Source organism: Loxodonta africana, chromosome 10 (assembly GCF_030014295.1).
Source record: "Loxodonta africana isolate mLoxAfr1 chromosome 10, mLoxAfr1.hap2, whole genome shotgun sequence".
In the NCBI taxonomy this organism is placed as follows: Eukaryota; Metazoa; Chordata; class Mammalia; order Proboscidea; family Elephantidae; genus Loxodonta; species Loxodonta africana.
The window spans coordinates 46932692-46958680 of record NC_087351.1 but is presented as its reverse complement, the minus strand read 5'-3'; the positions used below and the strand labels follow the sequence as shown (position 1 = coordinate 46958680).

At 35.4% G+C, this 25989-nt stretch overlaps 1 protein-coding gene across 2 annotated transcripts in view; it reads right to left on the bottom strand.

Annotated features, from left to right (window-relative positions):
• Positions 1-25989, bottom strand: part of LOC100667206 (signal recognition particle subunit SRP54) — a 91844-nt gene that overhangs the window by 45947 nt on the left and 19908 nt on the right. For both annotated transcript variants that reach the window (XM_064292396.1, XM_003408833.3), the window contains exons 3-14: positions 23202-23293; positions 22196-22280; positions 17933-18037; positions 17045-17111; positions 16908-16965; positions 13275-13425; positions 12020-12168; positions 11639-11739; positions 11046-11132; positions 6646-6719; positions 6335-6443; positions 1492-1662 (exon numbers count right to left, since the gene is read on the bottom strand). In XM_064292396.1, the coding sequence (XP_064148466.1) occupies positions 1492-1662; positions 6335-6443; positions 6646-6719; positions 11046-11132; positions 11639-11739; positions 12020-12168; positions 13275-13425; positions 16908-16965; positions 17045-17111; positions 17933-18037; positions 22196-22280; positions 23202-23293 (1249 nt within the window). The remainder of the gene's footprint in view (positions 1-1491; positions 1663-6334; positions 6444-6645; positions 6720-11045; positions 11133-11638; positions 11740-12019; positions 12169-13274; positions 13426-16907; positions 16966-17044; positions 17112-17932; positions 18038-22195; positions 22281-23201; positions 23294-25989) is intronic.

Sequence of the window (25989 nt, the reverse complement as noted above, 5' to 3'; positions counted from 1 at the left end):
ATAGGGTTGCTATCAGTCGAAATTGACTCGATGGCAATGGGTTTGGTTTTTTGGTATTGCAGTATCAGCATGGGGGAGACTTTATGAGCTTTAAAAAAGCCATAACAGAAAAGACAGATAGGCTTGATTATATTAAAAAAATGGAAACTTCTGTTCATTAAAAATATGAACAAAAATAAAGGTAATATAAAACTGAGAAAAAAACTTTGCAGACAGAAACCAAGGATTTTAAAGAGTTACTACAAAGCCATAAGGGAAAAAAAACAGAACAAATGAACAGGAAACAGGAAGCGGGGATTCACGAAAGAAATTCGAACCAGTAAATGCATGAAGAAAGGTAACACTTTAGTAATATGAAAAAGACATGTTGAAAAGACATTTGACCATTAAATTGGAAATGATATTAAATTACTACAAAATTTAATCAGCACCTACTATGTTTCTGATCGAAACAGATAAAATCCCTGGCCCTAGGGAAGACTGCACAGAAACTGACAATCTCGATGCATTATCATCAACGTATCTACAGGATAGCCTAGAAATACGTAGTAAGAGCCTTAAAAATGGCCATATCTGGTAGGAATTCATCCTAAAGGATATAAAAATATGCAGAAAAATAGATGCACAAGAATCTAAAATAAAAATATGCATTATTAGATGATAATGGCCCTAAACTGGAATCAGCCTGACTAATAAAGAGGCTTTAAGTTAAACAAATATCCTCATGACTGGACCAGTAAGCAACATCATGATAAATGGAGAAAATATTGAAGTTGTCCAGGATTTCATTTCACTTGGATCCACAATCAACACCCATGGAAGCTGCAGTCGAGATATCAAAGAGCATATTGCACTGGACAAATCTGCTGCAAAAGACCTCTTTAAAGTGTTAAAAAGCAATGGTATCACTTTGAGGACTAAGGTACACCTGACCCAAGCCATGGCATTTTCAATAGCCTCAAATGTGTGCAAAAGCTGGACAATGAATAAGGAAGACTGAAGAATTGATGACTTTGAATTATGCTGTTGTCAAAGAAGGTTGAATATACCATAGAGTGCCGGAAGAAGGAAGAAATTTGTCTTAGAAGTACACCAGATGCTCCTTAGAAGCAAGGATGGTGAGACTTTGTAGTTATGGCAAACTTTTTTGCAACAGAACCCATGGGATTCTCTGATAAGTAAAGGTTATGGGTGCTTTTAATTTTTTTCTTATACTTTCTTGTATTTTCTAAATATATATTAAACGTTCATAAAGATAGTCATTAAGTTCCTCAGTTGTTTTTTTTTTTAAGTATTAATGCACACCAGACTTTGAGTCTGAAAACAGACAAATCACAGATCACATTTTAAATCCTGAAAGTACTTGACTATAACATAAAATATAGCAGTGAATTTTGCAATATTGACAGTATGTATTCTCTGGCTTTAATTTTTAGATTCTTTATTTCCTTTCAATCTGGTATCTAATGAGGAGTTCGTTATTTTCCTTACCTTTGAAAAGTCCTTTGATACCACCCATCTTTTTTACCATCTGTGCAAATTTAGTGTATTGTGTCAAAAGTTCTTGAACATCTCTCGTTGACACACCTGATCCTCTTGCTACTCTTTGGATTCTTCCTGGTTGCTTACTAAAAACCTTGGCACCATCCGTACTGTCGAGTTCTATAGGCAAGGGTCAATTATTTTCACTTACATAAAATACTCAACAATTATCATCGAAGCAGTTACATACAAATGGGCAATACACAACTTTACAGAGATTAGCTGATACGTTTTTTAAAGAGATTTTTCTCTTCTCTTTATATTATGAAGTATCTTGAACATAGAGAAAAACAGACATGATACAATAAATGCTCAAACCACCACTCAGATTTAACAAATGTTATCATTTGCCATGTTTGATTCTAATTTTTAAAAATTAGGGAATATTCTCAAAAGAAATTTCATAATATTCATAACAATAAAAACAACATGCATGTATCACCCCACAATTCAAGTAAAATAAAACATTCTGGGAACCTCTGAAACCTTATGTGAGCCCTTTTCCAGATCTTATATCCAGCCACCCTGCAGCCACCAGAGCTATGGTATATTTCAAGAGAGGACAGAAGTGTTCTCTTTAGTTCTATCCTAAATGACCAGTTACCTTTTAAATCATAAATTTAGGCTATATAAGCAAACGCTAGTTACCTTTTAAACATAGATTTACACTATATAAGCAAACAGTAGGGGGTAGGCTCAATCTATAATGAACAGAAAAACTGATGTATTTCCTATAGTCAAGTAATTACTCCTAGTAATATTTAATCCTTTCTAATAACATATAAAGATTGTGCTAATTTAAAATATGAACCATATTTCTTCTGGCTTTAATCGCATACAATACCAAAAATGAGTCGGACTTTAGTAAAAATTTCATTACCTCTGTATTCTCTCTTTACAATATCCCCCCAAAAAGTGTTAACACCCCCAGGAAAGATGACCAATGATCTAATAAAGCAGTCCATGCCATTCTGGTATGGCAGTAATTATGGGAAATCTTTTCATATATTAAATCAAAATCTGATTACTTGGCACTTCTTCCCGTTGTAGGTATCCCTTGCCAGGTACAAAGAATAAGGCTTTCAAATACCTGACAGCTATCATGCTTCCTGTGAATTTTCTCTAGGTGACAGATATCCAACTCTGGTCTGTTCTTCTTGTAACATGGTTTAGAACCCCATTTGCCATCCTGATTTCCTAAATACATCTTCTAATTTGCCTGTACCCCTCTAAAGATATTGTGCAGAAGTGAACTGAAATCCAGGTGAAGCCTGATTACCAACACAATGAAAGGTTAAGAGCAAATATCTCATAATAAACTTATAGTCAGTTAAAGCCTCTAAATCCACTTCATAAATGCAGCTTTTACACCACATCTTCATTAGAAAACATGTATCATGCTCTTTCCAAGAGCTCAAATCAAGTGGAAGAAAACAGATAAACTAGTAACAGCACATCATGATATGCAATATGACAGAGTTAAGGAAACAGCAAAAGCAGACTTTAAGCAAGAAAGTAAAACAGGAAAGGCTCTATGCCAGTAGCTTCCCTTGAGCTAAGAAGTCCTAGAGGACAAGTATAAATTAAAAAGAGAAAAGACACATTCTAGGAAGTAAAACATGGCTTCTCAGAAGAAATGAAGGAACAGGGCCTGGATAAGAGCTGCAAAGAAACTGCAAAGGAAGGTAAGGACAAGACTATAAGAGGATTTATATGCTACGCCTACCCAAACCCAAAAAACCCAGTGCCGTCGAGTCGATTCTGACTCTTATCATATGCTAGGCCTAGAAGTTTGGAATTCATCATGAAGACAATAAAGAGCCACTGAAAGATTTTAACCCCAGAATTGTTATCTTGGAAAGACCATTAGATGGCAGCGAGGAAGACAGATTGAAGAGAGAGGTAACAAAAGAGAAAAGAAAATGTTAGGAGGCTGCTATAGTAATCCAGGCAAGAAATGCTGAACTAACACAAGGTATGCAGAGACCTAGAAAACAGAGCAGATATAAGAAATATTTTGGAAGTAGAACACATTAAATCTAAAGTAACTGAAAGGTTTTTACATTCCATTTGAAGTCGTAAAATATTCACACTAGCAGGCTTTTATAAATTAAGTATTATGTATATTATAATCCCTAGAGCAACCACTAAACACCATTCAAACAGATATACTAAAAAACCCTATAGATTAAAATGGAATAGAATACTAGTGTTCTAGTAACTCACAGGAAAGCAGAACATGGGAAACAGAAAAAAATCAGAGGGAACAGGCGGAAAATAATAAAATGGCAGAACATATCAATAGTATACTGATTAAGAGACAGATACTGTCAGAATGGTTTAAAAAAAAATCCAAAACTACACACTGTCAACAAGAAATTCACATTAAATAAAACGATATAGGCAGATTAAAAGCAAGACAGAAAAAGATATTCCCTATAAACACTACTTAGCAGAAAGCTGGAGTGGCTGTATTAATATCAGACAAAGAACACTAAGAACAAAGAGGGACATTACAAAATGATAAAAGGGTCAATACACAAAAAGGACATAACAATCCTAAATGTGTACCCAATAAAAGAGCTTCAAAATACATGAAGCAAAAACTGATACAACTGAAAGGAGATACACACAAATCCTCAAATATGGTTAGGTATTTCAATAGTCCTATCTCAGTAATAAATGGAACTACTCAACAAAATCAGCAAGGGTATTATAAATCTAAATTGGCTCCAGTTTATAACTGAGTGACTTGGCAGCTAAATGGTAGTATCACTCACCAAGGGAGAAGTGCTACATTTTGGATCTGATGCGTTTTGGAAAACTTTCAAACACGTAAATGTCCAGCACTTAGTCGGCACCTAGAGAGGTGGTATAGCATAGTGATCAAGTGTGGACTCTTGAGCCAACCTGCCTGGGTTTGAAGCTCAGCTTCTCCACTTTCTAGAGGTTGGGCAAATTACTCAGTTTCTTGTACTTCAGTTTCCTAATCTGTAAAAAGCAAATAAAAATGCACTAACCATTAAGGGCAGTGGTTAAACGCTCGGCTGCTAACCGAAAGGTCGGCAGTTTAAAACCACCATCCACTCTACAGAAGAAAGACGTGGTAGTAAAAGATTTACAGCCTTGGAAACACTATGGGGCAGTTCTACTTCTGTCCTATAGGGTCTCTATGGGTCGGAATCGACTCAATTGCAATGGGTTTTATAGATAGCCCTTAAGAGTTGTTTAAGGATTAAATGTGCTTAGGACGGCACCTGGCACAGGGTAATACTCTAGACATGCCTGCCACAATTAAATGTTACATGCTGAAATTTTTGCAGTGCTAAAGATACAGAGAAGAGAAAAACTCAGTCTTATTCAGGTTACTATGAAGTGCTGGAGCTCAGAAAACAAGGAGAGAATACAAAAAAATAAACAATCTCGTAGTAGATGAAGCATAGATGTGGATGAATCATTCAAAGAAAATGAGCATAACGATAAGAAAAACTGGCTGAGGTTCTTTAACCCTGGAGCATATATTCACCTTAGGGGTGGGCTGAAGAAGAGACCAGTAAGAGACTGAAGGGTAACTAGAAAGATAAGGGTAAAAGCAGAGAGACTAGTGTAATAGAAACCAGGGAGGAAAAAGTGATTAATAACATCTAATATTGTAGAGGTCAAGACAAGGACCGAAAAGTACCCACTAGAGTAGACCAGTAGGAGATTATTGGAGACCTTTGTATGATCTACTTCAGAGCAATGACAGGAACAGAGTCATATTTCAGGGTTTGAGAAATACACAAATTGTTCTTTTAAGAAACTTGATGGAAAAGAGAGTAAAAAGCTAGAGGGAGAGGTGAGGCCAAGAAAATGTGAGTTTAAGAAGTTCATATTCCAATAGGGGGAAAAAAAAATCACTAGATAAGAAACTGAAGATATAGGAAAGGATATCACCGAAGGAGAGAGGTCCTTAAAGCAGCATGAAGAAGGTAAGAATGGTTTGTAGTTGTCACAGTGTTTGTAGGTCAATTAGTCAAAAGCCTGTATTTTCTTTGTAAATGAGGTCAGAGTTCAAGCTGGGCACATAGTAGAATAAAAAAAACAAAAAAGCCACTGCTGTCGATTCGATTCCAACTCATAGCGACCCTATAGTAGAACAGAAGGCCTAAAACAGGGTGATAAAGATTCAGCATGTTTGCTGGCTAAAATGAAAAAGGGTACTAAAAAACTGGGAAAAACAAAGGGGTCATGGGATTAGAAATGCTAATGGGCTGAGGACCACGTAAAAGACCTGGAAGTATACGAGGCAGTGATAACACAGGATTACAGAGATAAAGCAGTATACTTCTGAGAAGACTGAAACCTTGAGGGTTTCACGGCAAAAGAAGTTCGTAAACATTGCTTAAACTAACCCGCTCTTACAGATTCCCAATGTGTGATAGCATATTAAAGCTCTGAGAAGGCTTACAATAAATAAATTCAATTAACTTTGTTTCACCCAGCATTCCCAAAATTTACTTGACTAAAAAGTCCCCTCCCTGTTTTGAAGTTACTGCTATTGGCAGCGTAGAGAGCTAGTGTTCTTTCCATGGAATTCATCTGGAAAAGCACTATACTAAACATTTCTCTCAACAATGAATTCAACCCAATAATTACAGTGCTTTGAATAAGCGCTTTCAAGCTGCTGTAAGTCTAACAATAATCTTTCAGCCCAATACGTCCCCCATCTTGTCCACAAGAATACAGTGAAACTCTCAACTTGGTCATGTTCAGAATATCACCTTCCAAGTCAAGTAATCTGCCATCTTACCTTGATCATTCATACTATCCATTATTGTCATTAGTTTCTTTAGCCTTGCCATTGATTCCTGTTCATTTCCTTTACTCATAAAATCTGTTCCAAAACCAGGGATCATCCCCTAAAACAAACATGTTTAAACATAAAATCAGTAATAGTTTAAGATTGTTCAGAACGTCTACATTTAACTATTGGCTTGAATTTTAACATTAAGTCTTAAAATACTTATTTTTAACCAAATATCAAAAATAACGCATCTTTTCTTAGACATTTTAGTGAACAACAAAAACAAAAGAAGATAAAAATTTTTTATGATGACTAACCAAGATCTGACTGAAAGGGCCCATTTTCATGATGTTTTGAAATTGTTCATACATATCTCGTAACGTAAACTGACCTGAAATACAATACAAATGATTCCAACATATTAGAGAATACATATTTCCATTGAATAAAACTAACCTTTTCCTTAATCATAGATTCACTATGAAAGACACTTATAAAATATCCAAATAAATAAATATTCACTGAGCAATTACTACGTACAATGTCAAAGATGAATACTCCAGAGAATATACAGAAATACAGATCCCGTCCTAGAGAAGCTTATACTCTGTCAGAGAAGATGGGCATATATAATTATACAAGAAATCTGAAAACAAGACAAACTATAATCACTAGAATGGCTAAAATTAAAAGCTTGACAACACCAAAAGTTAAAGAGGATGTGGAACAAATGGAACTCTCATATACTGCTGGTGAAGATGCAAAATGGTAAAACCACTTCAGAAAATTATTTGTAGTTTCTTAGCTTAGATACCCATGAATAGGAAAATGGATAAACTATGGATAGAACACTACTCAGCAATAAAAAGAACAAACTAGATGCATACAACTTCATGGATGAATATAAAAAGATGTTGATATCTAGAATAGGTAAATGCATAGAGACATACAGTAGGTTAGTGGTTAGCAGAGACTGGGGGTAGAAGGAAATGAGGAATTATTGCTTGATGGGTACAGAGTTTCTGGTTGAGGTGATGAAAAAAAAACAGAATTAAATGATGGTGATGGCTGCACATTATGGGTTAAAAAACTGTGCTGAATCAAAGAAACTAGGTGTAAAACAAAAAGTCCATACTGCAGTATTCCACAATCAATGCTCATGGAATCAGCAGTCAAGAAATCAAATAATATATGGCACCAGGAAAATCTGCTGCAGAGACCTCTTTGAAGTGTTAAAAAGCAAAGATGTCACTTTGAGGACTGAGGTGTACCTGACCCAAGCCATGGTGTTTTCAGTCATATCATATGCATGAGAAAGATGAACAATGACTAAGGAAGACCAAAGAATTGATGTCTTTGAATTATGGTGTTGGCAAAGAATACCGAATATACCATGAACTGCTAGAAGAATGAACAAATCTGTCTTGGAAGAAATACAGCCAGAATTCTCCTTAGAAGCGAGGATGGTGAGACTTGGTTTCACCTACTTTGGACACGTTATCAGGAGGGACTAGTCCCTGGAGAAGGACATCATGCTTGGTATGTTAATGAAGGCATACCACGGCAGGGTAGATGCTAAACCTAATTACTCCTGAGTTATGAAAAGTAGAATAGACACAGACACACACAGGAGGAAAACAAACACCAAGGAACACCAAGGATTGCCAGCAGACATCAGAAACTGAAAGGCTCACAGAAGGAACCGACATAGCCAGGCCCTGATCTGGACTTTTATCCTCCAGAACTGTGAGAAAATAAATTTCTGTTCTTTACAGCCACTCTCACTTGCGGTATGTCTGTTATGGTACCACTGAGACAGTATCCTTAGAATCTGAGCATTCATTATACGTAAATCAACTTCAATTGAGGGGGGGAAAAAAAAAATCAAGGCAAATTAGAGAGAGTATTTTCTACTTACCTTCAAAAAACAGAAAAGGTATCTGGTTTTAAGCATTCTAAATGTGAAGTGGCAGTACTACATTTTAAAAGAAATGTTAAAGCAGGCAGCTAGAAAACAGTGGGAGAGAGAGCTAAGGCCAAAACACATTATTTGGCCATTTATATAAAGGTGATAATTAATGCTATAATTATACAGGAAATCCCATTATGGAACACAAGTGAAGAGTTTCAAGATGGAAAAGGCAGCTAACACTGTCAAATAATGGGAACCAAGAAAATGGTAAAGCCCATAGTGGTAGTAGAGGCAGTGGTAGGGTTACTCAAGATCAAGGAAGGCAGGAAGAAAGAACCAGGCAATGAAGAATAGATTCATTCATCCAACAAATACTTACTAAAAGCCCACTCTGTGACAGACACCATGCTAGGTACCGTGAACATAAAAGACAAAGAACGCAGCTATCAACTCCACCTTCACCTTCAAGCTAATCATCAAGTTAATGTGATGAATAATGTGCCAATTAATAGGGTGCAATGGAAACATACAGCAGAGGGTTCTAATTCAGACTAGGGATCAGGGGAAATGTCCCTGAAGAAGAACATTTAAGGACAGGCCTGAAGTATGAGTAGGAGGTTAGCCAGTTTGGCTGGAGGAAAAGAAAAGAGGAGGGTAGAGGCAGGAAAAAGAGAGGGCCTAGCAAACATAAAGGCCCAGAGTAAGAGAGAGCACTATACATTTGAGAAGCTGAAAGAAGCTCAGTACAGCTGGAGGATGGAATGCTAACAATGGTACCAAGGGAAAAAAAATAGTTGAAGATGTTGGCTAGATGATGGAGTCATTTTAAAGCATTTGAACTTTACCCTAAGGGTAATGGGAAGCCACTGAAGATTTTTAAAAAGGGCAGTAATGAGATCAGATTTGCATTTATGAAAGTTCATTCTGGCTGCAATATAAAAAACAGATCAAAGGGGAAGAGTTCAGAAAGCTGGAAGATTTGTGAAGACTTACAATAAGAATCTAGGCAGAAGATGATCACGATGACCGGAACTAGCAGAGTTGCAGGGGAACTGAAAAAAAGAAGATAGACTGGGTATATTTAGGAGGTAGAATCACTAAGACTTACTGACTGATGAAGGGGTGGGCAGACCGAGGAAGAGATGAGTCAATGACGATACCGAAATTTCTGACTCTAACAGTAAGATGGATGATGTTAACATTCTCTGATGGTAATTGTGGAATAAAAGGTTGGGATAGACGATAAGGATATGCTGAATTTGAAGTGTCTCTGGAATACACTGTGAAGAAAACAAAAATCCTCCCAAGTGAACGAATAAACATCATGATAGAGAAAAAAAAACTGAAGCTGTCAACAATTTCATTCTACTTGGATCAACAAAGTCCATGGAAGAGCAGTCAAGAAATCAAATGGTATATGTGATTGGTGCAAGTATGCTGCAAAAGACCTCTTTAAAGTTTTAAAAAGCAAAGATGTCACTTTGATGACTAAGGTGCATCTGACCCAACCCACCGTATTTTCAACTGTCTCATATGCATGCAAAAGCTAGACAATTAAAAAGGAAGACAGAAAAAGAACTGATGCATTTGAGTTGTGGTCATGGCAAAGGATACTGAATATGCCGTAGACTGCCGAAAAAACAAACAAATCAGTCTTAGAAGAAATACAACCAGAATGTTCCTTACAAGAGAGGTTGGCACGACTTCTGCTCACTTACTTTAGACACATCATCAGGGAACATCAATCACTAGAAGACAACATCATGTTTCACAGAGAGTCAACGAAAACGAGGGAGATCCGCAGTGAGGAAGGTTGACACAATAGCTTCAACAATGGACCCAAACATACCAATGATCATGAAGAAAGCATACGGCCGGCCATGTTTCATTTTGTTATTCATAAAATCACCCTGAGTCAAAACCGACTCGATGGCAACTAGCAGTAACAATGGACATCCAAGAAGAATGGTCTAGTAAACATCTAGATATGAGACTGAAGCTCCAGACAAAGAAGACAGCCTAAGGTGACCCCTGAAAACAACAACTTTTAAGAGGTAAAGGCATAGGTACCTGATGAGTGAGAAACAGCAAAAAGGGAGAAGAGTATGCAGCCATGGAAATTAAGGAAAAAGATCATTTTGAGAAGAACTGGAATGGTCAATAATCTATGTTGAGTATTTATGGCCTGCTGGACATTTTACATGCATCAACTAATTTAATCTTCACAACCCTAGGAGGTAGTCAGTATTATCTACATTGTACAGATAAGGAAAGTAAAGATGATATGACTGAAAAAGTTGCACAGCTAGAAAACACAACAGAGATACAAATCCAGGTTATGTTATATTTAAGAGCTTACACCCTTACACAGTGATACACTTTTCTACAGGAGTGGTTTTCAATGTAGAGTTAAGGACGTGTGTGCATGTGTGTGTGTTTAATCTTATCCTTTTAAAATATCTTTTTATATGTTTTATATTATACATTTAGTTTATACGTAAGCAGATTACAACAGTATGTTCTAACTCATCTTTAACTTATTTTACTTCAAAAGGAACCAAATGAAAGCCTCAATTTTAACTTGAAGGCAATCTAATTATGAGAGAAAATAAAACAAAAATACTCAATTCTGTAACTGCTCATTAATCTGTAATTTAAAATGAGTCACACATAAATCATGTAAAATAATAAACATCTGAAGAACTGACTTTAATAACAGATATCATTTCAAATAAAAAGCAGTTTTATAAAAAAGTATTCAAAGAAAAACATCTGAAATCAAATGCTTTCTTGCCACTCATGTACCATGTTTCAACTTCTCTATAAGTGCTTCATTGTCATCCAACTTTAACTCGTTGACTTTATCTATCAGTCCTTCAATGTCACCCATACCTGTAAAGTATAAAAAAAGAAAAATTAATAACTAATTGAATATCCTGCTTTACATGATATCAAACACATTCACATATATAACTCCGTGAAGTATGCAGGTCAGGTATTGTTACTACATTTTACAAAAGAGAAAACTGAAGCCACAGAAGTTAAGGGACAGTAAAGAGATGACAAAGCAGGGATTCCAGTCCAGGGTTTAACTCCAAATTCCTGCTCTCTAACTAAACCACCTTGAGACTTACCCACGTTTTACTGCTACTACTACCACCGTGTGTTTTTGTATTATGCTCTAAAACTTTTCGAAAGAACTTTCCATCTAGTATTTTCTTCTTACCACTCTAACCACAGGAAAAAAACCATAAACTCTATCTTATAGATGAGGAAAATAAGTCAAAGAAGAAAATTATTTTCCTAGTCAGTGAGAAGACAAGATTAGAATCCTAATCTGTCATACAGATCTGTACTATTTCTGGGAGATATTTCTATATCCACACCACTGTACTTACCAAGAAGTTTGCTGATGAAAGGCTGGGTTTTGAAAGGTTCAAAGTCATCTATATGTTCCCCTGTACCAATGAAAATAATTGGACTTTTTGTGGCAGCAACTCTGCAAAGAAAAAGAAACACAAAGTAACCTCAAAAAAACAAATTTCCAGATATTTGAAGCTAATTAGACAAAGGTACACAGCTCAAGTTTCTTTTCACTAGTTAAAACAGAACTATATCAGAGAGACTCCAAAATTGTTTCCATTTAAACTTTTATAAACCATATTAGTTTGATTATTGGAATGTATTTTAAATGAGCAATAAGAAAGCCATAAATACACACACATACACACGTACACTACAGCCCCAAGACATAGGATGACCACATTAACAATACTTACGCACTGAGTGCACCACCTCCTTTTGCATGGCCATCAAGTTTTGTCACTATTACTGAAGCTACATCTACTTTATCTTTAAAAGCCTTGGCCTGGGCTTCACAAGCTTGCCCAATGGAGGCATCCATCACATAAACAATATTATCAGGTTGCTAGAAAGTTTAAATAGAAAACATATTTTTACCGATCTTAAATAAAACTCACCATTAGAATCTGTAGAACAATATTTACTACAAATATTCAATCAATATTTGTTGAGGGAGCTCTATGTATTAGGCATCATCTAGATCCTGGGGACACAGAAGTAAGAAAAGCCTTGCTTTCATGAAATTTACATTCTAGTCACAGGAGACAGGTTATAAAGAGGTAAATAAACATTTCAGATACACAACAATTAAAATGGGACACAGACTATCAGTTTTGAGGTGTGAGAGGTTTCTTTAGGTAAGGTGGTCAGGGAAAGCATCTGTGAAGGTAACATTTGAGCTGAGACCTGAATAAAGAGGAAACAGCTGTACAAAGATCTGCAGGAATGGCCCTATAGGCAAAGGGAATAGTAAAAGTGAAACAGAGAAAAATAAAAAGTAGAAGAGCATGCCCTGAAACCAAACTGAATGAAATAAAGGTGAGGCAATTTCTCTTAGACCTGTCCAGCTAGGTCAAATAATGACACAGTTAAAAAGAAACTTATTAGTATTAACCAGTAACCAAAAGATTACTGCCCAACACCCCAATGGCACAACAATCAAACGTACTAGGAATGCATGTTTTGCCATTGGGTTGTTGATATTTATAAACATATTTATAAACTGCTTCTTCTCCCCAAGTTATTTCCTTATGATTTTAAAGAAGAGACACTAAATAATGATTAATAATTTTAAATGTTACGCTTTAGAAAACTTTCATAACTCATCTAAAGTAAATATTTGCAATGAAGTTAAATTATTTACAGAATGGAAATCAGACAGACATTGAAGGTTGGCCCTTAATTTTTTGCTTTTTTTTTTTTTTTTACTTATACATTCCAATACTAATTAAATGTGAAAGGAATTTTTTGATAATCGTGAAAATTTCCTTTCTAATGGAGGCTAAGTAAGATGAGACGATTAAGCCCCTGTCACACAGATACAGGTGCGCAAAACAGAAACAAATTACTTGGAATTTGCCTTCAAGGCAAAGAATAATTTATATTGATCATAAACTCAGTTAGGGTTTATAGTTAAAGTCTTATAACAGCGTTACATTGAAAACCACTTACTATAGCATTAGCAACTTGAAGCATTTCTTCAAACAAAGAGTCTTCTTGTTTATGACGGCCACTTGTATCAACAATAATAATTTCAAAATTTTCATTTTTGAACTTCTCCACTCCTTCAGAGGCAATGATAACAGGGTCCATTTCTGTATAGCTATTTAACAGGGATAATTCTATTAATTTGAAAATCTTTAGTCTAGCTTTAAACTATTCTGAAAAATGTAAATGACCACAATTTTGATTTAGAAGAATAATCTAAAAACTATTAAATATAGCAAGGTACTTCTAGAATAGCATGAACTAGTATACAATTATCCAATTACAAAACCCTTTATGATTTTGCCATATGTCGTTTCTGAATGAGTCCTGTTTCCCTCAACTGTTTTCATCTTCTTTAACAATTGAACTGATATTGCGTAGCGTTTTATATCTGCTTTTCCATTTAACACCCCTTTGTGAGCATTTTATAAAGCTATTAAATATTCTTGTAAAACATGACTTACATAGTATTTCATCACATGGCTATGGTTTCATTTGTTAAATAAATGCCCTACCGTTAGACATTTAAGGTTTTCTCCATTTCTTGGTATTAAAAATACAGCCACTATGAATAGTACGTAATTGCTGTATGTTTCTTTGAAACTCTGCTATGACCAATTCCTGCAAGTTGAATTTGGACCAAATGGTATGACCATTAAAACTTTTGGCTTTAAAAAAGAAATGTCCTCCATCAAAGTTTAATCTCATTCCTATTTCACTACATTTTCATAATCCCCGACAAAAACATTAGCATCAACTTGAGACTCAAGAAATGAGGTCACATTTTAATTTTCATTCCTTTTGGCTAGTGACATCTTTTTATACCGATCAGCATTGTCAAATGAAAAAAATGTTTTTCCCCAAAATCAACAACAACAAAAAACATCAGGTAGAATAAACTTAATATGTGTGAGACTTAAATGACGAAAATAACTATATTTAAGGACATAAAGTTTTTATACAAAAAAGACAAAGCAGGTTCCTAAATGGAACTATACAAATACAGTAGAGATGTTAATTCCCCCCAAATTAATTGGCTTAAATGTAAATTCAGATCAAAATCTTAGGAAGCTTTTTCATTTCGGAACTTGATAAAGAATTCTAAAATCTATCCAGAAAAAAAAGCAGGTGAGAATAACTGAGAAAATATTGAAAAAGAAGATACAGATTAGCATTACTAGATATTTAAAAATAAAATACACAATTATAATAAAACAAACTTGCAAAGACTTATGGTCAGAGATGTTCATAAGGAGATTAATGACATACATACATACCATGAAATACAATCATGCCATAAAAAAGAATTACCTTAAAACAGTATACTGTCTGTTTCAGAATTATTAATATCCCATTTTTTTTTATCAACCCTAAAGTGGTATGGAAACCCTGGTGGCGTAGTGGTTAAGTGCTACGGCTGCTAACCAAAGGGTCAGCAGTTGAAATCCACCAGGCGCTCCCTGGAAGCTCTATGGGGCAGTTCTACTCTGTCCTATACATATTATAAAACGCACCATTTTAAGTGTTCATTTTGATGAGTTTTGACAAATTAACACAATCCATACAACCACTACCAAGTAATCAAGGTATAAAACATTTTAAGATCCCATTTTATTTTAAAATAATATATTCCTATGCATGCATCTATGTGACTACTTATTTGTATAAAAACCCATTGCCCTCAAGTTGATTCTAACTCATAGTGACCCTACAGGACAGAGTAGAGCTGCAGGATAGGGTTTCCAAGGAGCAGTTGGTGGATCAGAATTGCTGACCTTTTAGTTAGCACCAGAACTCTTAACCACTGTGCCATGAGAGCTCCTTTTGTATAGACATTGAAAAAAGCATAGATGGACATGCTCAAAACTAATAACTGGGAAGTAAGACTGTTGGTGATTTCATTTTCTAAAAATGTTTAATTAAAATAGTATGATTTTTATAAAGACAAAATAACAAATAAACCTGTGTCTACTGCACAAAAGGATAAATGTGTATGTTAACATATATTCCAGATTTGTAAATTAAACATTGGAGATATAGGTTAAGCCCATCCCCAGTCCCATTCCCTTCCTCACTCCCAGAGGTAATCATGGTTCTTAATACTTTACTTCATAGAAAGTATTAATAACCATTGAGTCAATTGCCATTGAGTCAATTCCGACTCATAGCAACCCTAAAGATAGTATGCCTTTAAAGTTCACATGCAAAGGAAAGATTATTTAATAAATGGTACTGAGAACACTGGTTAAAAAACTAATGCTCTGGTTTTGGCCAACACTTCAAGTAATTATCAAATAAATCATATCATTTGCAAATTCATCATCCCCTGAATTTTAAAACCATATTAGAAGCAGTTCTTATCCTAAAGGTAGTCCTGGGTGGTACAAATACATACTTGGCTGCTAACCAAAAGGCTGGAGGTTGGAGTCTACCCAGAGGTGCCTTAGAGGAAAGGCCTGACGATCTACTTCTGAAAAATCAGCTATTGAAAACCCTATGGAGCCCAGTTCTACTCTGATACACATGAGCTTGCCATGAATCAGAATCAACGGGACAGCAACTGGTTTTATCCTAAAGAAAATTCCTAGCATTATTCTTCAATCTATCTGCTAGAAATTCTCATAAAAATGACCAAAAGAAAAAAAAAATAAGAAAAGAAACAATATATCTAAGACAAAGTTCATTAATTTTTTTGGTCAGCCAAGAAGCAAAAGGTAATGACTAACAAAATCATTTATTTATTTACCTCCAAATTATCTTCTTTAAACTTAATTCCCAAGGGTATAATAAATCATTTACATTAATAATGTTAACAAAAGTGCTATTCACTCCTAAATTTAGTACTCTTAAATTTGATCTAGACTCATTTATTTATTTATTAATTACACTTAAACATGTACAGACTAATTAACTCAACAGCAACATATCAAATGAGGGATAGCAATGATCAGATTTTCTACCTTAGATAAAATAACTGCAGATTATAATCATTTTTGGATGATCAAACACAAAAATTTTTTAAACGATGTACTAGAAACAATATGGAATTCATCAGTATGTGTTTAATGGAAGAATGCGTCAGATAGGTCTTAAGAGAAACAACTGGAGTTGAGAGACAAGGAAGTATGAAAGCATGCTACACAGGATAAGTAGAGCAAAGTTATGAGCTAAACACTGTTGACTTTGATCAGGATGGATCAGAAGGTCACGTTATAGTAATAAAAGATAACGATTTATTAATCATATAACCACTTTGTTCCAGAAAGGATTTAATCTTATAAGTATATACTAAAATGTGACCAAACCCAAAAACCAAACCCACTGCCACTGAGTTGACTCCAAATCATAGTGACCCTACAGTATAGAGTAGAACTGCCCCATAGAGCTTCCAAGGCTGTAATCTTTACGGAAGCAGACAGCCACGTATTTCTTCCATGGAGTGGCTGGTAGGTTCGAACCACCAACCTTTCAGTTAGCAGCTGAGTGCTTAACCACTGTGCCACCAGGGCTCCTAAAATGTGGCCAGAAAGCGTAAAATAGAAAGTCAGATCAACAAGATGAGGCACATGAGTATCAAAACAAAGATCAGACACCTACCTTCCATAGAAGGGAATTCTTGCCTTGGTTGCGTTCTGTTTTAGCTGATCAAAAGCCCCTAGGAGATAAGAATTAATGAATCCTCAAACTTGAAAAGAAAAAGTACAGAAAATAACTTTTAAATTCCAACGTATTACCTGCTCTGAATGTGTCTGCACATATCAAACAGGTCTTCCAACCTTTCCTCTGGTAATAATAGGCTAACTGTGAAAGAAAGATTAAAATATAGTTATATCAATAAATATAAATTATTATAACATCTTCTGTTTACCCTTCTTGTTTGCTGAAAGAATAAAAGTAAAACTGCTCATGATTCTCCTGAAAATAATATTTTTAAAGATTTTTGAATACAGCAAATTTTCCAAAGAGTTTAAATTCTAATTATCATACAGCCACATTCAAAGATGTAAAATGATCAAGCAGCAAATGATCAGTCAAAAATGTTAACTACTGCTAATGTTAATTAGGTAAAACCAAACAAAAAAACTCTCTAAGAAACAAACCTGTCCTTCTTCTTTATTAACTATAACAGAGTTGAGGTTTGTGGGCAAAAAAAATCTGGTAACAAAATTGAGGCACTCAATTCTGGGCAAAAGGATGGTATAATGGATTAAAAATTAGCATAACGGTATATAAAATGAAGATATGTATTATGCTGAGTGGGATGCCAGAAGACTTGAAAAGGGGGTCTTTAGCCACAGGTGGTAAGATAAACTTCCTATGTTCTCTTCTCCAAAAATCATACATACTTACTTACCTCCTTAAAAAACTGAAACAGTCTTTTTTGTAAAAGAAATAGCACACTTATACACTAGTCTACCATTCTTACAAAAAAACAATCACAAAAGACTATGGGATTTTTCTCTCCTTATCCTACAAAAAGCTATTACAAAAACATAATAGCTGTATCAAGTAACACAAAATTGTACAGCAAAAGCACTATAAAGCCTGGCTTAAACATAAAACTTGATTTATAAAATGTATCTTCTTCATGACCTTTTTTTTTTCCCTTAAGTGTGACTTACTTTTGAACATGTTGTTGTTTTACCACTCCCTTGCAATCCAACAAACATGATCACATTCTGTTTTCCTTTCGTGGGTGTCCATGCTTTAACTCCAGGGTCTACAAGCTACATACCAAAAATCAAATCAAAATAAAATCAAATTATCATATGCTTACATTCAAAACACCTCCCTCTACAACTTTTAAATTTTAAAAATAATTTAAGGATGTTTTGATATAAAAATTACCCACAGTCCTATCATTTTAGTACAGCTCTACTATTCATTCCCCTTTGTAGACTCACACAGTAAAATTTAAGAATTTAAAATAATGTGAAATCATAATCAAGACTATACACTCAACCCCATTAAGAGGTAAGGATCTGAAAACAAATTTATAGAACAAGCTGGAGTGTAAAATAAAATGTAAGACCAAGTTTGAGTCAAAGGAGCAACCTATATCAGCAACGGAGAAATATAATACAAAAACATATATGTGAGCCATATATGCGATTTAAAATTTTCTAGCAGCTACACTTAAAAAAGTAAAAAAACAGATCAAACTAATTTTAATAACATATTTTATTTAAGCCAATATACTAAAAGTATTATAATTTTAACATGTAATCCATATAAAAAAAATTAACGAGATATTTTACTTTTTTCCCTCATACTAAGTCTTGAAATCTGGTGTGTATTTCATACTTACAGCACATCTCAAATTGGACTACCCAAATTTCAAGTGCTTAATAACCACATGTGGCTAGTGGCTATCACATTACACAGCAGCGATCTTCACGTTCAGCTTGACAAATATTTATGAGCAACATTACAAATTACATGTGAATGACTCCACGTCAGTCAAAACTTCACGTGTCAACTTCTCCAACGCTCCAGATCTACTGTTCTATAAGGTTATTATTTAGAGGGCTGGTAAAAAATAATCACCAATATTTTACAGCCAATGGAAAATTAATGTTTGTATACGGACAATTCCCAAACTAATGAGCAAGAGGCATTTTAAAATTCATTTAAAAAAATAATAATAATTCATGTGTGAGTCAGTTATTTGGAACTTGAAACATGTATCTCCACACAATAATAAAGCCATAATAATAGTTAATGTTTTAAACCAGGGGTTGGCAAACTATGTGTAAATAAAGTTTTACTGAAACACAGACCCATTTATTTCCTATTTTTATGCTACAACAGCAGAGCTGAGTATTTGCAATAGAGACCACATGGCTCACAAAACCTAAAATATTTACTATCTAGCCCTTTAAGAAAGAGTCTGCTGAGTCCCTTTCAGATTATACTGTAAAGGTGACATAATCCATATCATACCTGAAGTTAGACAAAAGACATGACAGAAAAGGGAGAAAACGAAAACAGATTTCTTATCCCTTTCCAGGTATAAGGAGCCCTGATGGCACAGTGGTTAAAGTGCTTGGCTGCTAACCAAAAGGTTGGTGATTCAAATCCACTAGATGCTCTGCAGGAGAAAGATGTGGCAGTTTGCTTCCATAAAGATTTACAGCCTTGGAGACCCTCGGAGCAGTTCTGCTCTGTCCTAAAGGGACACTATGAGTCAAAATCAAATCAATGGCAGTAGGTTGGGTTTGAATTTTGGTTTCAGGTATAGGCCTAGTCTTAGGCACACTGCTGAGATAGGTAAATTCTGTTGTAAACATAAATGCACTCCCCTTCCACCTAGATCTTTTCAGTGCATTGATGCTGCCCAACATTCACCTTCATCTCTACATCTCACAACAGAATCAGTCACTCAGTTCTCCATGGATCCATTATTTAGAACATAAGCTTTACTAAATAATTATTTTATATATCTATCTTCTCTTACTCCCACCCATTAGAGCAGCAGCTCTCAACTTTATAGTCTCAGGACTCCTTTATATTCAAGGTAGTTTGTAAAAATTTAGTTGCAATGTGTAATCTGAAACCATAAAAACTTTTGTACAATGTTACATTAAAATCCATTATTCTACCTTGTACTCTGAATAACATTTATACTGCTGCTTGATTTTATAACATTATACACTAGACATTTAGAAAATATTGCTTGAGTGCGGATCTACCAATGTTGACACATTTCACTATACAACACCAAAAAATCATACTCATTAATATTACTACTGATCTCATAAATAAGTACTGGGACACTGTCAAACTCACAGGGGAGATATAAGTTCCTAGTTTTCACTTGAAAGTTTAAATTTTATTAGCGACCATAAATACTGTCAGTTATTTTTCTTGAAGTGACAGGTTCATTTCACTTACTCTGGAAGAAATGTCTGCCAAATGTCCAAGCCTTAATAATCATAGATTGTCTCTTCTTTCAAGTAAAAACCATTTCTTACGAAGCAGCAGCTAGCTCCGCTTTCAAACAATCACGTTTGCTTTCCTCAAGACACCTATCAAACTTCAGTACGCAGAAGAAGGGCTTTATACGTACTTCCCAGAATATTATAAAGACGTGTGTATACTCGCAGAACAAGATTTAATACAATTAATCATTCCTACTGCTTCATCAAGGGCATTCTTAAGTGAAACTGTCACTTTACTGCAAAGTGTAGTAGTAACAAATACAATGACTACTAGTACAGTTTGGTGCCAGTGCTTTGATTCATGCCAGGCAGTTTTACCCAAAATTTTTACCCATCATTGTTTTTCCATTATCAGTGCAAATATCAACACACTGAAAAGGCAGATAACGTTTTAGTATTATTACAAAAACAGTTTTGATCTAGCTTTGTAAACCCAGTGGGTCTCAACAAACGTTGCTTAACAAAGGACTTGCCACTCCAGAATTACTATGGTGCCAAACCCTAACAATAAAAATTTTCTATTCACACTGTGCTAACATCAGGGGTTAGATGAAAAGCAAGCTGGAAATACTGCAAGGAAACCTATACAAGGAGTTTAGAGATCAGACTTGGGTCTGCCACTAACTAGATGCCTCATTTTTCTCAATTGTAAACTGGAAAGTGTAAATTGGATAAATTCTGACCTCTTTTAGGTCTGAATTTCTTTTTTTTTTTTCCTTCATTAATTACCCCAGTGGACTCAACTGCAACAACATAAGCATCTGTGATACCGGACTTCTTCAAAGTAAATGCTATGTTTGCACCAAAGGAGTAAATGAAAATATTCATACAATGTAAGAAAAAATACTAGGGAACTTCTAGTGAACATTTGTATCTCTAGATATTTTTTTAAATAGTTCCTTCCCTTTTTTCCCTACCATTGGACTCACATAGTTTCTAAAGCTCTAAGATATTTACCAAAATGTTCATGGCAGCAGCAGCAATGTTAGTTCTAAGATAAGGCCGGGCAATGGGCTATATTTACTGCTTGTAAAATAAAACTTCACAAATTCAAAATTGCTCATTATTTAGGCATGAGTTGGGATATTTGTTCTGTTCAAAGAGAACTGTTTATACAGTGAGCTGTGTAGACAAGAATACTTGCCAAGTGTGGCTTTCAGTACAAAAGTAGAACATTCACTAGGCAATAAATTAAAAAAAAAAAAAGGATCAATTGCCCTCAGGTCATTTCTGACTCATGGTGATCCCTTAGGGAACTGTGCTCCCTAAGTTTATCAATGGCTGATTTTTCAGAAGCAGAACACCAGGCCCTTCTTCTAAGGTAATCCTGGGTGGACTAGAACCTCCACCCTTTCAGTTAGCAGCTGAGCATGTAAACCATCTGGCCACACAGGGCACTCACTAGGCAATGCCTGGTATCAAAAAGAGGATAAACTCAGACAGGCCCTTCCATCAATTAATCTGAATTAATGAAGTTTTTCTCTTTGCAACTTGGCTTTCACATTCTTTGCAGGAATAGTGTTGCTGTGCACCAGTGAGTTGATTCTGAGTCACAGTGATCCTGTAACATTGTAGAACTGCCCCATAGGGTTTCCTAGGCTGTAATCTTTACAGGAGCAGATCTCACCAGATCTTTTCTTCCGTGGAGTTGCCAGGTGGGTTCAAACCAACGATCTTTTGTTTAACCATTGTGCCACGACAGCTCCTTAGCAGGAATAGTACTGGACTTCAAATCTCTATACAGAATTCTATATTCGGAAAATTCTATCATAAAAATACACCACCTTAGAAAAGAGTAAATCCTTCAACCAACATTTTAATACAGATGAATACACCATACAAGCACATAAACAAATATCCTGAATAGTATTCCTCTTTGTAGTGCTGGTGCATTTTTATCCAGAGTCTATAGAGAATCACAGCATGAGCATGATATACTTTTACCTTTACAAGTTCTTTAAATACAGCATGCTGAATCATTTTTCTTTTGTTAAGACCAGACGCCATCTCTTCAAGATCAATAGCAGACCTTCACGATGGTAGGGTTTGGGAGTAAGGGGAAGAAAAGCTAGTTAAGACACTCTAAAAAAATAACCTCCTGCATCAAAGAAGGTATGAATAATTAATCATTCACATTAATAATTTTCCAATTGACATGTATATAACTGCTATAGATTTCTAAATCTATGTCAGAAAAAATTTACAATGAAATATTAGATGCAAGACTTTGGTTAGCTTTTAAAGGCTTTTATTTGAAAGTTTAAATATTAATTTGTTCTCACATCACTGCAAAGCACTAATTCTGTTTTTCTATACATCTTTACAACTAGCAGAAAACAGGACTCCTTTCTCTAAGTGCTTAAACGCTAGTAGTTCTAAACTTATTACCCAGTCTAACAATACAAAAAGGATGGATGGCCTGAGTATGATCAGAGTTAGAACTCAAGCAGTTAAGTGAAGTGTCTGTACCATTCTGTGCCCTGACCCACTCAGGGCCTCTCCCAGTGAATACAATAACTGAGACCACAAATGTTACTCCTTCAGAATACACAGAGAGAGAAACAAAAAGAGAACAGAGAAGATGCAATTCTCTAACAACGAAGGAGACTGTTAATGTCATCTGAAGCCTGAAGAGGATAAAATGGTACCACTTTTCTATAAGGAATCTAAATTGTTAAAAGGCTTTTTTATTAAAATAGTATACAGTATATGATAAATGGATTAAAAAAATCCATAATTAAATGAAAGTCACATGTAGCTTATTCTGTGAACCATCGATGTGGAAACATACAACACATGCAATTTTCCAACCTATGAGTTCTATTCTTTTCCAGTACCATATGGCAGAAATGTTTCATGATAGAGCCTACTTTTCTAGTTAGTGCCTCACCTCAGTAAACTAAGCTCAGTTTTGCCTGTTTAAAAAAAAAAACTGATTAATTTAACTTACTTAACATTCTCTCTTAGTTGCTTCACCAGTTTAATATTAACATCTGCTTCCAATAATGCTGTACATACTTCTTTTAGCATAGCATTTAACACCTGCAAATAAATAAATAAAAATGAAAAACACTCAGTGTATCATTTTAATCACATTAAAAACACTGGTTGATCAGTCATCACTGTATTACTATTACTACAGCTTAATAAAGATAAAACAATACAACGTTATTGAAAAAATGTTTTTCATTTAGCCTTAGGGAGATAACCTTATTAAATGTCCAATCATTTTGTCAAAAGAAGACATCATATTTAGCTTCCTCAACCAAGTATTACCATGATTCCTATTTGAAAATAATAAAGACAATTTCCAAACCAAATAAAGTTACTACACAATAAATGTTGCCATTGAAGTTTTCCATGTCATTGAACAGCTCATCTCTGAATCACAGGACTGCATAATACAACATCTTCGTTTCTTAACTGAACTACCGTGGAGCAAAATGTGACAGAAGAAATTCACCCAGTCCCACCTACTGCCTTACCATTTCGACTCAGAGCAGAGGCACAAAGTTGGGAAGGAAATTATGCTTCACAAATACCTCACTATCGCTAAACATGTGTGAGTTGCAAGGTACCATGGTTAAAAGGTCAGAAACCATAAAGTCTTAAGAAAAGATGAGGCATTAGCCGCTCATGTATATAAATGTTCACACACTAGAATGCAAGTTCCATAAGGGCAGGAATTTTAGTCTATTTTTTAACACTGCTATACCCTGGGTGCCAGCAAAAATATTTGTAAAAATGTAGGTCTTCAAATACTTCTTGAATGAATCCTCTTCCTCAACTCACTTATGCCCTACAAAGGCTTGTCAGGTTTCCCTATCCCTCATTAAAAGGGCCTGATAAAAACGGAACTTCTCTCTCAATAGAGGAATTTCTCCTTGTTAATTCCCTAGCACCACAGTACCAAGAAGAAAGAAGCTGCCAATTCAAGCCAGCTGTTATTCTATGTCCCACCAGGCGCTTCTCCCCTTGTTTTCTTTTTCTCTACTATAAACACAAGAGCGTATGGGCTACACATAGGAAAATTTTTTTTTAGAAATCTGTAGTTTTATTTATTGTATATTCCAAAGACTAAACAATGGTCTAAATTATGATTTATTACTTAATGATAAGAATATTAGAAAAAGTCCTGGATGAGGAGTTAGGAAAAGAAGATTCTATTACTGGTTCTTCCAGTAAATAAACCAAAAAACCAAATCCACTGCTGTCGAGTCAATTCTGACTCATAGTGACCCTACAGGACAGAGTAGAACCAACCCACAGGGTTTCCAAGGAGCGCCTGGTGGATTCCAACTGCTGACCTTTTGGTTAGCAGCTGTAGCACTTAACCACTAAACCACCAGGGTTTCCCTTCCAGTAAATAAACATGTGAAATTTGCTGTTGTTGGTACATGCCATCAAGTTGGTTCCGGCTTATAACAACCCTATGTATAACAAGACGAAACACTGCCCAGTCCTGCACCATCCTTGCAATCCTTGTTATGCTTGAGCACATTGGTGCAGCCACTGTGTTAATCCATCTTGTTAATGGTCTTCCTCTTTTTCGCTGACCCTTTACTTTACCAAGCATGATATCCTTCTCCAGGGACTGATCCCTCCTCATAACATGTCCAAAGTATGTGAGACATAGTCTCGCGATCCTTGATTCTAAGTAGCATTCTGGTTGTACTTCTTCCAAGACAGATTTGTTTGTTCTTTTAGCAGTCCATGGTATATTCAATACTCTTCATAACACCACAATTCAAAGACATCAATTCTTCTCTGGTCTTCCTTGTTCACCATCCAGCTTTTGTATGCATATGAGGCAACTGAAAACACCATGGCATGGGTCAAGCGCACCTTAAGTCTTCAAGGCGACATCTTTGCTTTTCAACACTTTAAAAAAGCCTTTTGCAGGATTTGCCCAATGCAATGTGTCTTTTGATTTCTTGACTGATGCTTCCATGGGTGTTGATTGTGGATCCAAGTAAAATGAATGACAACTTCAATCTTTTCTCCGTTTATCATGAGGTTGCTCCATTTATCTCCAGTTGTGAGGACTTCTGTTTTCTTTATGTTGAGGGGAAACCCTGGTGGAGTAGTGATTAAAAGCTACGGCTGCTAACCAAAAAGGTTGGCAGTTCATATCCACCAGATGCTTCTTAGAAACCCTACGAGGCAGTTCTACTCAGTCATCTAGGGTTGCTATGAGTCGAAATTGACTCGATGGCAGTGGGTTTGGTTTTTTTGGTTTTTATGTTGAGGGGTAATCCATACTGAAGGCTGTGGTCTTTGACTTTCATCAGTAAGTGCTTCAAGTCCTCTTCACTTTCAGCAAGCAAGGCTGTATTATCTGCATATCACAGGTTGTTAACAAGTATTCCTCCAATCCTGATGCCACATTCTTCTCCAGGTAGTCCAGCTTCTCGGATTATTTGCTCAGCATACAGATTGAACAGGTATGATGAAAGGATACAACCCTGACGCATACCTTTCCTTACTTTAAACCACACAGTGTTCCCTTGTTCTGTTCAAACGACTGCCTCTTGATCTATGCACAGGTTCCTCATAAGCACAATTAAGTGTTCTGGAATTCCCATTCTTCACAATGTTGTCCATAATTTGATATGATCCACACAGTCAAATGCCTTTGTATAGTCAGTAAAACACAGGTAAACACCTTCCTGGTATTCTCTGCTTTCAGCCAGGATCCATCTGACATCAGCAATGATATCCCTGATTCCACATCTTCT